This window comes from Centruroides sculpturatus, unplaced genomic scaffold (genome assembly GCF_000671375.1).
Source record: "Centruroides sculpturatus isolate CEXI.00-Female unplaced genomic scaffold, Cexi_2.0 scaffold103, whole genome shotgun sequence".
NCBI classification, from domain to species: domain Eukaryota; kingdom Metazoa; phylum Arthropoda; class Arachnida; order Scorpiones; family Buthidae; genus Centruroides; species Centruroides sculpturatus.
This window is the reverse complement of record NW_019384303.1, coordinates 518,988-533,635: the sequence shown is the minus strand read 5'-3', so window position 1 is coordinate 533,635 and position 14,648 is coordinate 518,988. Positions and strand designations below refer to the sequence as shown.

The 14,648-nt window shown below is 30.7% G+C and overlaps 1 protein-coding gene across 2 annotated transcripts; it reads right to left on the bottom strand.

Moving 5' to 3' along the window:
• Positions 1 to 1,473: 1,473 nt before the first annotated feature.
• Positions 1,474 to 14,590, bottom strand: LOC111617990 (transcriptional regulator ERG homolog). 2 transcript variants are annotated; one of them, XM_023359409.1, is made up of 5 exons: positions 14,566 to 14,590; positions 4,970 to 5,020; positions 3,114 to 3,188; positions 2,548 to 2,595; positions 1,474 to 2,459 (listed from the first exon to the last, which is right to left on the bottom strand). In XM_023359409.1, exons 3-5 carry the CDS (start codon positions 3,160 to 3,162, stop codon positions 1,915 to 1,917), a joined length of 642 nt encoding a protein of 213 aa, XP_023215177.1. In that variant the 5' UTR covers positions 3,163 to 3,188; positions 4,970 to 5,020; positions 14,566 to 14,590; the 3' UTR covers positions 1,474 to 1,914. The 2 variants fall into 2 exon arrangements, with proteins under 2 accessions (XP_023215177.1, XP_023215168.1); XM_023359400.1 differs by lacking the exon at positions 14,566 to 14,590 and adding an exon at positions 5,152 to 7,660.
• Positions 14,591 to 14,648: the final 58 nt, after the last annotated feature.

Genomic DNA, 14,648 nt, shown 5'->3' with positions numbered 1-14,648 from the left:
TAGGTCACGTGGCACACAATCTTGGGATTAAAGGATTATTTTTAAGTCTGTGGGTCAGTGGGTCGAAGGTTAGTAGCCGTACGATGTATACAAGCCTAGTTAATTGTTAATGAGTGTGGGAATGATATTCAATTCAGAAGTGTCAGATTAGAAACGGTCGGTAATCTGGGATTAAAACATTTTATATAAGTTAAATTGGGTTATATTTACTAGAAACTGTGAGAGAACAATTAAAAATTCTAGAAACAAACTAAAGAAGAATATTCAGGATAGTATCGCGCGTTTGGCTTGTGTTTGCATATCATGCAACATCGATCTTTGGATAGGATTAAAGCTTTGAATTCGTCCTTTTAAAGAATCAAAGATGTGTCACGTGAACATGGCAAATGCAAACAGTTAGAGAGAGCTGTGCAAACTTACTCATACGTCATGTGTCAGTAACTTGCTGACAGTAAATCAGTTTTACTAAGTTATATTTCTTTGTTCGCCTTATTTTCCAACGTTTTTATTTAAGCGACAACTACTCGAATGATGGGTAATTCTGTTTAATTCTTTATATTCTTAATAATTTATTTGATAAAGTGACGTTTTAAACTAAATCGATAACGTCGCGAAGGAAACTGTATCAAGTTTCTTCACATTATTCTATAAATACTGAGATAATATTCATTCACACCGTTTTTCTTCTGTGTAAAACAATAATTACGTGCAACTTCTTAAATTTTTAATAGAAAAATTGGTTTGGAATCTAAATTTTTAAAGATTTTCAACTAATCTATATATTAAATATACAGGCAAATACTTAAGAAGGAACACTTACAAACAATTCTGTAGCGTAACCAGAGAGGGATTCAGGAGATCCGACCCCTTACTTTTATAAAGATCCCCTTTATAAAAGATTTTAGGTGTGACAAACACACTTATACACGTACACAATATCTAAGATTTTATTCTTTATCCACAGCGATAGAAGTGTGAACGTAGATAAAACGTTCATACCTGTGGTCCCTCAATATCGATTCTAAAACGATCTTATAAATTTAAAAAAATTTAAAACAGAATTAGCTTTAATTAATATTCTTACCCTACTGGATACAGGATCCGTTCAGTAATATAAGAATATAGAAAGCAATCCTATAAGGTTTCTTCTTTATATATTAAATTACGTATAAAACGACTCTACATCCTTATATTACTAGATTTAAGATCACATTTTATGTCAAGTAATAAATTCTGACTATTTATAACCTATAATTTGGCTCGTATATTATCTAAATCTACGTCTAATCTATCATTTTTATAAGTTTATCCCGTCTCCTTTCTATAGTTTAAGTTAATATAACTAAGATTCGAGTAATTTTATAGGCCAAAATCTATAGAATTCACTAAGAATTTAACACGTAAATTCGTTTATTGTTGTGTAACTGAAGCTCCAGTTTATCAAAAATAAGAGAAAGGAGAACTCGTGATAACTTTTTATAATATTTATTTAATGAATATCAAATTTATTTCTCAAGAGAAGTTACATATGACTTTCTATGTACAGAAAAACAATATTTTCCTTTTTATTTTTCTTAATAAGGGCCATCTTAAGATGGAGATTATGACTAGAATATAACACAAAACAGAAAAAATATATATGTGTATGTATATATTGTACAGTAAATTTGAGATCTGGTATTAATATTGCTTATTTTTTTTCAAATTCCCTGATATTTTTGGCATTAAGAACGATTATATTCGAAAGAATAGCGTTAAATATATAGATATGTATATATATATAAATTAATAAGAAACAAATTATAAAATTGGAATGTGAAACATAGGAAAATAACGTTGAGCAATGGAAGGACCGGAATTTAAAAAAAAAAACAAATTCTTTTTGGCACATTTCATTAATAATCACGCCGGAAGTCAGGCGTAATGAGGATACGGCGCGATGTGCGATGTCACGTGACTGTGGTGATGAGATATGGAGGACGACACCGTGATATTCCCGTAGAGATTGGGTGACGTAGCCGACCAGTAAGTAGCTGCTGCAGATGGGAATATGGTACCGGCGCTGGTTGGCATGCTGGAATGCTGAGCCATTCCGAAATTCAATTTGGGACCGGCATTCGAGTGGTATCCGAATAAATCCGGGCTGTACTTGTAGGCCGCATCGGTGATGGTTGGCTGAGTGACCTGCGCTAATCCCTGGAAGTCGAACTTGTAGGCGTATCTCTTGCCGTGTACCTTTGTCATGATGTTCTTCTCGTAATAATACCTGAGAGCTCGGCTAAGCTTATCGTAATTCATATTTGGCTTGCTTTTCCTCTCTCCCCATCTTCTCGCTACTTCATCCGGATCAGTTAGCTTAAATTCTCCGTTCGAACCCTCCCAAGTAATGCAGTTGGAGTTACTAGCGTCGGATAGTAGCTCCAAGAGAAATTGCCACAATTGTATCTGTCCGCTACCTGCTATAAAAGAGGAAGAAGATGAAGATAAGCATCTTTTTATCTCGAATATCTTCACAGTTTCCACGATAATCCATTGTAAAGTACTTACTAGAAGATGTAATCCTACCGCTGGAGGAACCAAACATCTGATAAGAATCTGGAGAATAGAAGAGGGTTGTTTAATTATCGATTCATTTACATAAAATCCGACTCTTTAAAATTAAAAAATAAATGGAAATTAATGGGCCAGAAGGGGTACGATGCGTTTAAAATAAATAAATTTTTATCAAGAGTCGGAAGTATAAATTTAATGTACATTGTGTTTCATTATAGAAAGGAACGTATCTCGGCAAAAGCTATTCTAAATTGCTTGTTGGAAGAAGACTGCATTTGACATCCTCCATTTTATTTGAAGTCTCGACAAAAGTTTAACATTTTTCAACCGGCACTCGAGCAGTATTTTTTGACACTTTTACTCTTGTAAAACTGTCATCCCTACCGTTTCCATGGCAATAAAACACCATCCCCATTGGCCAATCGTTGAAGTTTTACCAGAAACTTTCTTTCTTTTTTTTTTTTTTTTTTAAAAAAGAAAAAATTCCACCAATCGAAATAACAGTTATATTTTAAAATTAACTTTAGTTTATCTGTTAATTAATATTAAAAAATATTTACCTTGAATGCTCCTAATGTGGGGATGAGTCTCTAAATTAGGCTTTGTCATTCTAGTAACATTATTCCCATGATAACCTAGGAAAGATGAGAAAGAAAGTGAGAAAATGAGCGATTTAAAAGTAAATTACGTCGAGCATCGTCATTTGGATGGAACAGGTAAAGTGTTTACCTGTTCCCAAGTAGGCCAGAGCGTGTTTATGAGGCGGGACGGTAAACATATCCATTTGTCAAAAAGCATCACAGACATGATCCATTACTAGTGACTTCCTCTGGCTTCATTGTTAACTTATTCCCAACCCGAAAATAATGTGGGCTCTCATATTTGTCAAGCGGAACACAAAACACGCTTCGTATTTCACGTTTGGACCCAGAGAAATCTATTAACTAACCAAAAACTCGGTTAAAACTCGACAATTATATTTAAATAATCGAAATTCTGATCGTGATAATCGTAAAACACGCGCTTAATCATGATAAAGATAAGGAAGAGTAAGATGATGATGCTCATCTTTCTACGTCATTTTAACGAAGTTGAGTAATTATTTTTTCGTATTTATGTGAATAATTGTAATATATTAACTGTTAAACACGCTTAATAATTAAATATATGATATAATTCTAGTTAAATTTAATATAATTTTCATTTATTCCATAGATTCGTTGGGTGTAAAATATGGAAACGAAAGAAGAGAAATGCTGAAATTTTCTGTAATAATTGTCTAATTATTAACTAATTTAAAATCAATATTTTTAATTAAATTATTTAATTTAAAATGTAAAATTTATTTGTTCTTTGTACTACAATTAATTCTTGATCATTATCGAATAACGTTATATTTTAATTACGTTTTGTTACAACGTTATTCTATATCGTTACTTGATACATTTATTTAACATTTAAACAAATTATAAATTAACCACGTTTAAAATTAACTTTATTAAAATTAATTTTATACGTTAATCTTCTATTCTTTAACCCTGTTTTATTTGATTCTTAAGGTAATTGTGTTTAATAAGGAGAGGGAAAAAAATTAGTCACTTCTAATTTAAGTAGTACAACGTCATCCCTTTAACCTGTTTAATCATTTTTTTCTAAGTTTAAATTAACTCAAAAAATAGGACAAATTTAATATAATTTATTTTTAAATTTGGGGAAATTATATTTATTTATTTATTAATTTTTAAGTCCAATTTATCTTCTAAATTATACACCTATTATCAAACTCTAACTCGATGTAGAAACGTTATAACTGAACAAAATAGGGAAAAAGTTTATAGAAATTTAATATTTTGTTACTCGGATGCGATTTTTAAGTGTTAAAATGATATAAATTATGATATTTGGTGTCAATTTGATGTTTTCTCGTCGTTTGTAAGGAGAGTCGAGTGAAAGAACTTTAATCTAAGACAAAAATTAAATGAAATAAATGAATATTTCGTATAAAAATCTGCGTAAGAAACTACAAAGACTTAAATTCATCAATTTTTCTTAAATTGGAGAGTTAAAAATTGGAATTTTATATATTTATAATTGGAATTTTTACTTGTTAAGTGGAGAAGATCAAGTTTTTTTTCCTCCTATTTTATTTCTAGTAAAATTCATAGTTTTATATAAAAATTGCGGATATAATTTTTGGGATTTGATTTATTAAACAGGGTTATTTTTTATTCTAAAATTATTTATGTTTAACGCATAAAAACTCTCTTTAAAAAACGAATTTTTAATGGCGCTTTCTACAGACAATAAACTTGATTTTATTTGAAATTAGGTTTGAAATAATTCGTTCTTCTCAATTAATTCAAGCAAAAATTCTCTCAAATCAGCATACAGATTAAGAAATTAAACAAATTTTTACCTGGATTCTGATGAGGTGAGGAAGGCCTCCAAGCTCCTTTATACAACGAATCTACAGAGAAAAATGCTTTTTAATAAAAGAAAACTACGGTAATATCCCTCAAAAAAAGAAAAAAAAAAGAAAAAGAATTATACAAAAAAAGGTAAAAGACATGCAAAATTAGACTTATTTCCGATTGCCACCTTTAATAAGTGGGATGTTGGATTTTATCCAAAAGTGGCACACATCGTGCCTCCAGGAGTGTAGATTAATAGCAGCCACGATATCTAGATGAAAGTAACATCACTAAATAGTGCACACCCTCGAACGTGTGTTGCCGAACGACAATCATCCGCCCACTTCCGACCGTCGACCAATGGACGACTTACAACATTTGGTCTTATTGGCTACTTCCTCTTCCCACAGACTAACTAGTCGAATGCGTGGGAGGATATCAAATCCTCATCTCTTTCCGTATTAATCCCAAATTTTCGGCTTATTAAAGGACTGTAATCCCTATTTTAAATAACTCCCACCTCTTCTTAACACAAGGGGAAATCTCGATTTACTATTTAATAAAGGGGTATGTAACTGATGAGGGATGACGAATTAAAACACGTGTTTTAAAGTATATTCTGTGGCCAGTTTTATGTAACGCATTTTCTGTTTAGTTAGATTTTAATTAGTAGATAAAGTTTTTTTCTTTCTTTTTCTTCCCCCCTCCCGTTCCTGCTGAAGTAATGAAAGCTGAAGACCTCCTCCTGTGGTAAATAAACGATTCAATGAGGTCAGTCTGTTCACGGACACGATATGGGGCTGGGATTTTCGACTTTCATTGTTCGTTTTGATTATCTTTGCAATGATCTAACCCGGTCAGGGATATCTGATAAACAAATTTGTTTACCCCAAAAAATTGTAACTCCCTTTTTTTTTAATTTTTTAAATATAGAATTGTACTGTTATATCGAAAAAAATGCGCACCCTACTTTAATATTTTAATTAAGTTATTTGCTTAAAAATAACCAAAATTATATCCTTAATTTCGCCAATTTAGTACCTTTTTTTCTTGGATTTATTTCAAAAAATTTGTTTCTGTCTTTAAATATTCATCGAATGTATACGGACAGACAAACGGACAGACGAAATTTATAGCCACTTATTCTAAAAAAATTCACTTTCTATACGTTGCTGAGTGACGCAGATATCGAGTATATACGCATGCGTGCGACGACGTCATCGAACTTCACCACCTGGCTTTAAACCGTGCCACATTCCACACCTGACAGCACGCACGCGAGCGGTTTTTTTTCCTTCTTCCTTCCTCCCACAAAAGAGGAATTGTACATTTTTCAATCGCTGAAAAGACGGTTGATTTGTTAAACGCCGCCAACGCCTTCAACTTTGTTCCCTCTTCTTTCCCCAAACCAAAGTTCCGGAAGTCGGGACCGGCCACCCTCGCTTCCAGAATTAATGGTTCCTTGTCATACTATAAAATATGACATTTTGTGTATTGAAAATGTTCCAACCTTTCTTGGTTCGGAGTGCGCGATGTTGTAATTCGATCCTTTGGGCTGTCTGCAGATGGTTTTACTATTGAAGCCACCTCTTGCATAATTAAAATGCAGTTGCCACATGCTAAGTGGGGCCGATCGTTGTTATTATTCTTTAACAGGTCAGCAGTTTTGCTTCTATTATGCCTCTACAAGTCTCTAAAAGTTTTAAAGATCCATTGCAATGAGGAGAATCGTGCATATTTGCGCAAAAAATTCAATTAATTTTCATTAATATTTCATCGTTAAACTTATTTTCTTTAGTGGCAATAAGCAGAAGACGTTGGCTTATTAGAGATTCATGGACCCCTGGAAAATTTGAATTAGGGGCCCTCACGTACTGTACAATAGTGTTGCCTTCGAACATTTTTCTTTAAAGGAATTTTTTGGGCGAAATACTTTTTTTTTTTTTTTTTTTTTTTATAAAAGATTGGTTTAGGGCTCCATGTTGGTGAGGCCACAGACAATTGCCCTTTTGGCCCATAGGATAATGCGCCACTGGTAGGAAAAGGTTAAGAGCTTACTTTGAAGGTTTACTGGTTCTTCAGATGCTCCTTAATTAGGTTAGTTGAATTGCTTAAATGCGTGGGTTAATCGCGATTGATAATCGAATTTTTTAATGGTTTAACATCAGAGGAAATTCTTCTTTGATGAGGGATACAAACAAGATTGGTATATGGAACGGCAGATGTGTTACTCCAGGATTATGGCGACTCTATGTAACCCAACCTGCACTGTTGTGAGATAGGTAAACTTTTCAATCAAGTAGGACCACATTGCGAATGCCGCTTGCTGCATAATAGCTGTTTACTGCAACCGTTCCATCATAACTGACGTGACGTCATGTAAGGGATTCTTATTTCACGCCTAACTCCCCCCTTTTTGCCTGACTGTAGCGCAAACAAAAACAAAATCGAAGCTTTGGTGTAGTTCTCTATATTAATTCGTTCCCATCATTCATGGCTTAACACGTGGACCCCTTGGCTTGCAAATTTTGTGGAGTGCGAGTCACGTGACTAGCAGCTTGTTGGACGGGTGTAGCTTGTTTTATTTTCTTTCCTTGTTTATGTTAAAAACAGAAAGAATGGAATGAGTAACGGGATTACGTTAGCATCAAATATGATACGATGGGCCAAAGAACCACTCGAATTAATCCGGGTTAGTGGCCACATATTAAATTATACAAGAAGTAAAGTTTAAGTTTAAAGTAGAACACGTGATACTAATATTAAAAAAAAAAAAACTAACTAAATTTCTAAGAAATACATTAAAGAAAATTTCTAGGAATTGATTAAAAACCCGGTACTCCATGATTTTCTATGAAGTGGTTGCGCTCGTTTTTGCAATAAACATAAACTTTGATACGTGTGTTTTACATCGAAAATATATAATTTTACAAGAAAATATTAGAAAATAATATAATTTACTTAAAAATATAGCATAATATATTAATTACATCACAAATAAAAGGAGAAAAATCGTCTTGTAAATTGCAAAACCCCATATACTCCGAAGCATGTCAAATTCTTCTAAGTTATTGTATAAAGTATAACCTATCCAAAATGGAACCTGAGTAAAACGGAAATCTATGTAAACAGGAAAAGTCTTCGGTAAGAAGCGATTTTCTATGTTAAATATAGAGAAAAAACCTGTTCAAAACGGAAAAAATCTTCGGAAAGGAACGATTTTATGTTTAGAAAAACTCGTTTAACACGGAAACCTGGCAAACTGGATATGTATTAGGTAGGGTGCGATTCCATTTTACACAGGTTTTACCGTATGTATATCCTATTTATATAATAACTCGGGTAATTTAGGATTATTTTAGCGAGAGGAGACTAAATAATTCTAGAATCATCATAAGTTCGTAATTAGATCCTGATGTAACTCAAGCTGAAAGGTTGCTATGGGAACAAAGAGATTGATGGCTAAGGTATAGCAGATAATGACTGTGATATCTTTTTAACGGTAAAGAATCAGAAGATAGCGAAACTGTCATTAAATGTGATTTTCGGGTGATTAGTTGTCTAATGCGAGGTGACATCTTCATATCGGGTTGATGGAATTACAAAGAGATGAAGCAAAAAATATGGAAAAGATCAATTTAAAAAAAAAAAAATCTATAAATTCCAATCGAATGTTTCATTCTGAATCAGAATTTTATCTTTATTTGTAACGGGCCGGGATTTTAAAAAAAGGGAAATTCAAGCGGGAAATTCTACATTTCCGTTTATTAACCAATGATTCCGTTCTAAACTCATCCCTTAACTGAATCTTCATCGTTTGATATCGAGAGATTACTCTAATAAAATCAAAATATTTTGATTTATTTTACTAATTTCCTTAACAAACAAAGCATTTACGGTAAAACCTGCCCAGAACGGAACTTCAGTAAAACGGAAACCTGCCTAAACGGGAAAAATCTTTGAAAAGGAGCGATTTTTTTTAATATTAGAAAAAACCTGTCAAACCGGAAAAATATTCGGCAAGGTGCTATTCCGATTTACACAGGTTTTACTGTATAAATTTACGTTCTTAACAGGTTAATGCTTCTTAGAATTAAATGATAAAAATCAATGTAATTCGGCGATTAAATTAAGCTTAAGAATATAGAAAAATCGTGTAATAATTTAATTTTTAATTTTTAATCGAACGAAAACCTGTATAAGCCGGAATGACACAATATCAAATATTTTTCCGTTTTAAACAGGTTTTCTTTTTGTTTTTAATTATAGAAAATCGCTCCGTTCCGAAGAATTTTTTTCTGCTTACGAAGAAGGTTACCGTTTTATACAGGTTCCGTTCTAGATAGGTTTTACTGTATTAAATGCTAAAAATAGTGTATATAAATTGATAAATTAGTTGTATAAACAGAGAGAAGAGGAGGAGGAGGAGGAGGAAAGAGAGAAAGAGCTTGAAACAGTTCTATATTATATTTTTTAATTAAAAAAAATAAAATAAAATAATACACAAGAATTTTAATTATTAGAATTTTATAACTAAGTAGTCAATTTAATTCTGTAGAATTGAAATAAATCTGATTTAATTATTCGTTACAGGAAACATGACATCAATGACAAACCAAATTATGACTCAAACAGTGTTACGACGCCTACACTCGGAGTGTGTGAGAAAGTAACGTTTTATAACCTTTAAAACGTGGTTCCTACGTCACTAAAACAAAATTTTGAACTTATAGAAGCATATACAACGACCTTTTCTACCATTATCAACCATTGATTATTTCCTCTATTTATATCCGAAACGAGATGTGATCCGGATCACGTGGCCGGAGTCCGATTCACTGATGCATCAAACTTGTTCACGTGACTGGGCAATACCTGTCACGATTTGGGAAGGACATTGAATGGCAATTCATGAATACGGCTCCTATACTCTTCTGCGGTTGCAATAACAATATTGTTTTTTCAATCCTCTTCGGGTTTAAATTCGAATGATTCATCGATGTTTTCTCCATAAAAATCGAAGAGGAAATCACTAAATTTCTAATGGAAACTAAAATTATAAATAATTGCGGTTTGAAACCAAAAATTAAGTTTATTTTAATATTATTTAGAGATCGCCTGATTTAATTTATATGTAAACTTTACATCGGAAATTCGCTTCAAACCGGAAATCCGGTAAAAGTCATCACTTATGCTTTTCCTGTTTAAACATCGAATAAAATGTTTATAAATGTTAATACTAAAATTTTATTTAAAAGATTTTTTTATGTTTATTTTTAAATTATAATAATCTGAGAATGCTGATTACGCACGGATAATCGAGAAAAATTTTTAATTAATTTAAATTTTCTATTTGAAAATATAGAAATTTTTACAATAAAATATATATACTTTGATGTGTTTAAAACAGCGTTAATGGGCGAGGAATTTCAATCGATAACAATGTTATTTATCATAATGCTAATTACCAGTTAATGTTTGTAACTTTGACGTTTTTAATTACGTTTTTATAGACGAAAACCCGAATTTTTATTAAATAATGTTAACTTTAAGGACTTTTTAAAGGATTTTAAGGAATTTTAGAAGTAAAATTAGAAGAAATTGTTTAAATCAGTATCGTATCTAACGAACGGAGTAGGATGTGATGAGCTATTTTAATATTTAAACTGTTAATCCAACTTTTATTCTATAAAATTCACTTATTAACGTGCAGAACACGCGAAATTTTCCCAAAAAATACAGTTCTCAACCCTCCTCTAGACTCTAAAAAAACGGTTCTGCGTGTTTGTTAATTAATGCATATTTATATAAGTAAATCAAGAGAAAAACTATAAAAAATTTGAATTTTTGATAGTTTTTACTCTTGATTTTACTTAAAGAATCCGGTTAAATTAACAATTAAATTAATTTCATTGTTAACGAACTAAAATTGTTCTGTATGGGGATAAAATTAAAGTTATTATAAGGGAGATAATTAAAGAATGGAATCAAAGAATTAAATTATTAAGTCTAGTGAAATGAATTTATTTGTAGGCTTCCTCAACATAAAACAGAAAAGAGGAAAGGAATAAATCGCAGAAAAATCAAAAATTTTTATGACAATTTTTTATTACAAAATTAAATAAATTAGTTAAACGTTGGGATGGAAGTGATAAATGAGAGAAAAATTACTCCCCTTCGTTTAATTTTTTTTATAACTTTTAATAGCTATAAAAAATTATCATAAATTAATTAATTTATTTTAATTGTTAATTAAAACGTTTATAAATTAAAAAATAAATAAAAGAAGAGAAAAAAAAATTTAATAACATTTTCTTGATAATTAAACAATATTTTAATAGAAAGTATGACAAATAATATTGATTTTATCAAGTTATTTCTTCAATTTTTTTCAATTTATTTTACATTAAACGTATTAAAATATATTTAAAGTTGTAATTTATTTTAAAAAATAATAATAATATAATAATGAAAAATAAATTCTAAAATATTGCTTGTTGAAAGCAAGTATTTATGCATTCGCTTGTTTTATCAGGCGCCCTTTATCACGTCACATGACAGGAGAAGTCTAGCCCTTGCTCCTTCCCCTGTCACGTGTCACGTTTTATCTTTTGATTCTGTGTCCACACGCTTACTTTCACGGGATATCCGCCAACTGGCCGCTGTTAGATTCCTCGCCATATTTTGCATTCGACACTTGCCAACAACTTCTTCTTCCACCCCGAGAAGCAGTTAAATTCTAAGCCACCGTTCTGACTTTTAATTAAGAATCAATGATGGAAAATGGGTTATTTTTAGTAAATTCTGTCGTTGGAATCGTTTTAAAATTAATTATTATTAATTTTTTTTCATATGTAGAAGCGATAGAAGAGTGAATAGTTAGTGTTATCTAACGCAGGAAGGTTAACTACATTCTCTCACATCCTGACGGTTAGCAACGATTAGATAGACGGATGTTTGCGGGAAATGAAATCTAACAATTACTTACCTTGTTATAATCAGTTTTTATACTGTAAAATGATATAAAAATTGAATTTACTGTATAATTAACGACTTTAAATGCTCTTTTTATTGTTAGAAAGAAGAACTTCGAAGCTTTAATACGCTTCTTAATTCCTTATCTAGTAGTTACTTCTCTGAATTTGTACTTGTTTGACCAATAAAAATTACGTTTTTTAATAGATTTTTTAAAGAAAAATATTAAGAATTTCATAAGAAAAAGTTCTGAAATCTTCAATTTCGTTAATTTTATACAAAAATTAAGAATTTCTCAGGTATATTTTCATTAGTTTATCCTCGTATTGGACTATTCAATTCCCGGTTTATCACTCTATACGGAATTCCTGATTAAATTAAATTTCCTCAGAATTTCCTCAAATTGTGCAATATCTTTCTTAAAATAGAACTTTATAAAATATTATTATTATTATTATTATTATTTTAATATTACGCGATTTTATGTAATTATTATTTTTAGAATATGCAGGGCTTCATACAGAGTAAGAGTTGCCGGGGTCATTCCAGGCCTTTAGTTTATTTAAAAGTTTTTTTGAGGTCTCCAAAATAGGCTAAATAAATACAGTAAAATCTGTCCAAGACAAAACCTGAATAAAACGGAAACCTACGTAAACGATTTTCTATGTTAAGAAAAACCTGTTGTAAACACAAACCTGGAAAACCGTAAAAAGTATCGGCTTATGCAGGTTTCACTGTACAAACTCTGTAACGAATGGGGTAAATATTTGTACAATCCATCAATTTAATTCATTAAATATATCTTAGAAATTTTTCAATATATCAGGTTTTCGTTTTATTCAAGTTCGGTCTTGGAAAGATTTTACTATATATAGGCTATATATTTTTTACTTCTTAAAAATGCAATTTTTCTCGATAATTTTATTATATTTTAATTTCTAATCAGTATATTTTGGCATAATTTAGAAAAATGTATAAATTGAACCTATGTTTCTGGTCTCAGCTTCTGTTAAATGGACCTGTTAAATGGGCTTTTTAATAATTAATAAAAGCTGAAAATTAATAGAAAAATTGCAATAATAACAATAATTATTTTTACTCAGATTAATGTTTGCCTGATGCTTATAATTCTCATACAGAGGCCTTTAACATCAGGCATGATTTAATGATTAGAGGCTTCTGTATGAGCCTCTAAGCATCATGTGTATAAATATACAGCGGTAAATGTTAATTCTAAAGACTATCGTATGAAATTATTTAAATTATTTTACAGAAACAATATTTTTTAATGTAATAAAATGTACAGTACAGTGTTAGACTCTTTTTTCCTATAGAATATTTTGTACATGCAAGTAAATACGCTGTGTTCTATATCAATGTAATTTATTAAGTTACTTAAGTTACTTAAATTGATTTACAGTTTAATCTTAAGTCTAATCAAATAAACTATTATGCCACATAAAATAGATATAAATTGCCACTTCAGAATGCAAAGAAACTAGTCAAATACGAAAAGAGTAGGAAATTCTATTGCAAAATTAAACTTTTATTCTATTCTATAATATATGCAAACAGAAAGAATTCATTCCATAACCCTCCTTTTGTAAAATTTCGTAAAAATTTCATCATTTTATCAAAATTATATACTGTACATATGAAATAAGCGATTTCGTGGATAAATTTATGGATCATATGCAATCAATAACGTACTTTTCATTGTAACTACAGAAGAAATTCATTTATAAACGAAATAATTAATTAAATAATAATTAAATACAGTAGAACCTCGAAAACTCGGCTCTCGATAACCCGGCACTCCGGATAACTCGGCCACACCCTGGCAGGGCAAAAAAATCCTTAGTTAATTAATTTTCATTATAGACAGCTTTATAAAAGTATAAAAGCTCTCATAAAGTATTTTTCTGAGGTCTGTCTTATCAGGTAAATTACTGTACACAGTGTATTCATTAATTTTCATTTTCATATAGTAAAGGCTCTATGCCTTCATAAAGGACGTACTTTTCCTTTGTTTAAGGGTATTTGGGCAGTTTATTCTCTGTTATATTCTCAAGTAAACAATACATACAAGTACAGTACAGTATTTTCTGAGGAAAAACTCGTACTTATTTTTTTAAACCCCATTCCCGATAACCCGGCATTTTCACAAACTCGGCCACCCTTCGGTCCACATTAGGCCGAGTTTTCGAGGTTCTACTGTACTGTATTATAAAAAATGATAAATTATGAAGTTCTCTGAAGGAAAAATGGATGGCATCAGTTCAATTCCATACAGTTTGATTTCATGTATATTAGTAAAGTAGCCTAAATTTCATCATTAGGTTTTATTTATTAATTACATTTATATAGAAGTTTTCCTTTAGTAATTAATAATGTAAAATATAAACTTATACTTCCTATTGTACGGAGTAAAATTCGATTTAAAAATGAAAATTGTTAATAATAATAAAAAAAAAACGGTTATTGCGGTAAGAAATCAAAAATTTCCTTTAAAATGTCCATTGAAACAGACGGAACTCGCTAAGTTTTTTAAATGAAAATGTCGTTTTAAAAGATTGTTTTTAATAATTGACATAAATTTAGGCGGGAAATAAATAATTGAACTCACCCTGTGGATCAAAAACATGTTTGNAATTAATCTTTACAATGTGATCAATCACGTGACAAAACAGCTGTTCGTTCAGCTACACC

Excerpts from the sequence above, each read along its gene's own strand:
- LOC111617990 (XM_023359409.1), bottom strand. The coding sequence starts at position 3,162 with ATGACAAAGCCTAATTTAGAGACTCATCCCCACATTAGGAGCATTCAA. Across the intron at positions 2,596-3,113 it reads CCACATTAGGAGCATTCAAG|ATTCTTATCAGATGTTTGGT; the intron begins GTAAATATTTTT and ends TCTATTCTCCAG. Across the intron at positions 2,460-2,547 it reads CGGTAGGATTACATCTTCTA|CAGGTAGCGGACAGATACAA; the intron begins GTAAGTACTTTA and ends CCTCTTTTATAG.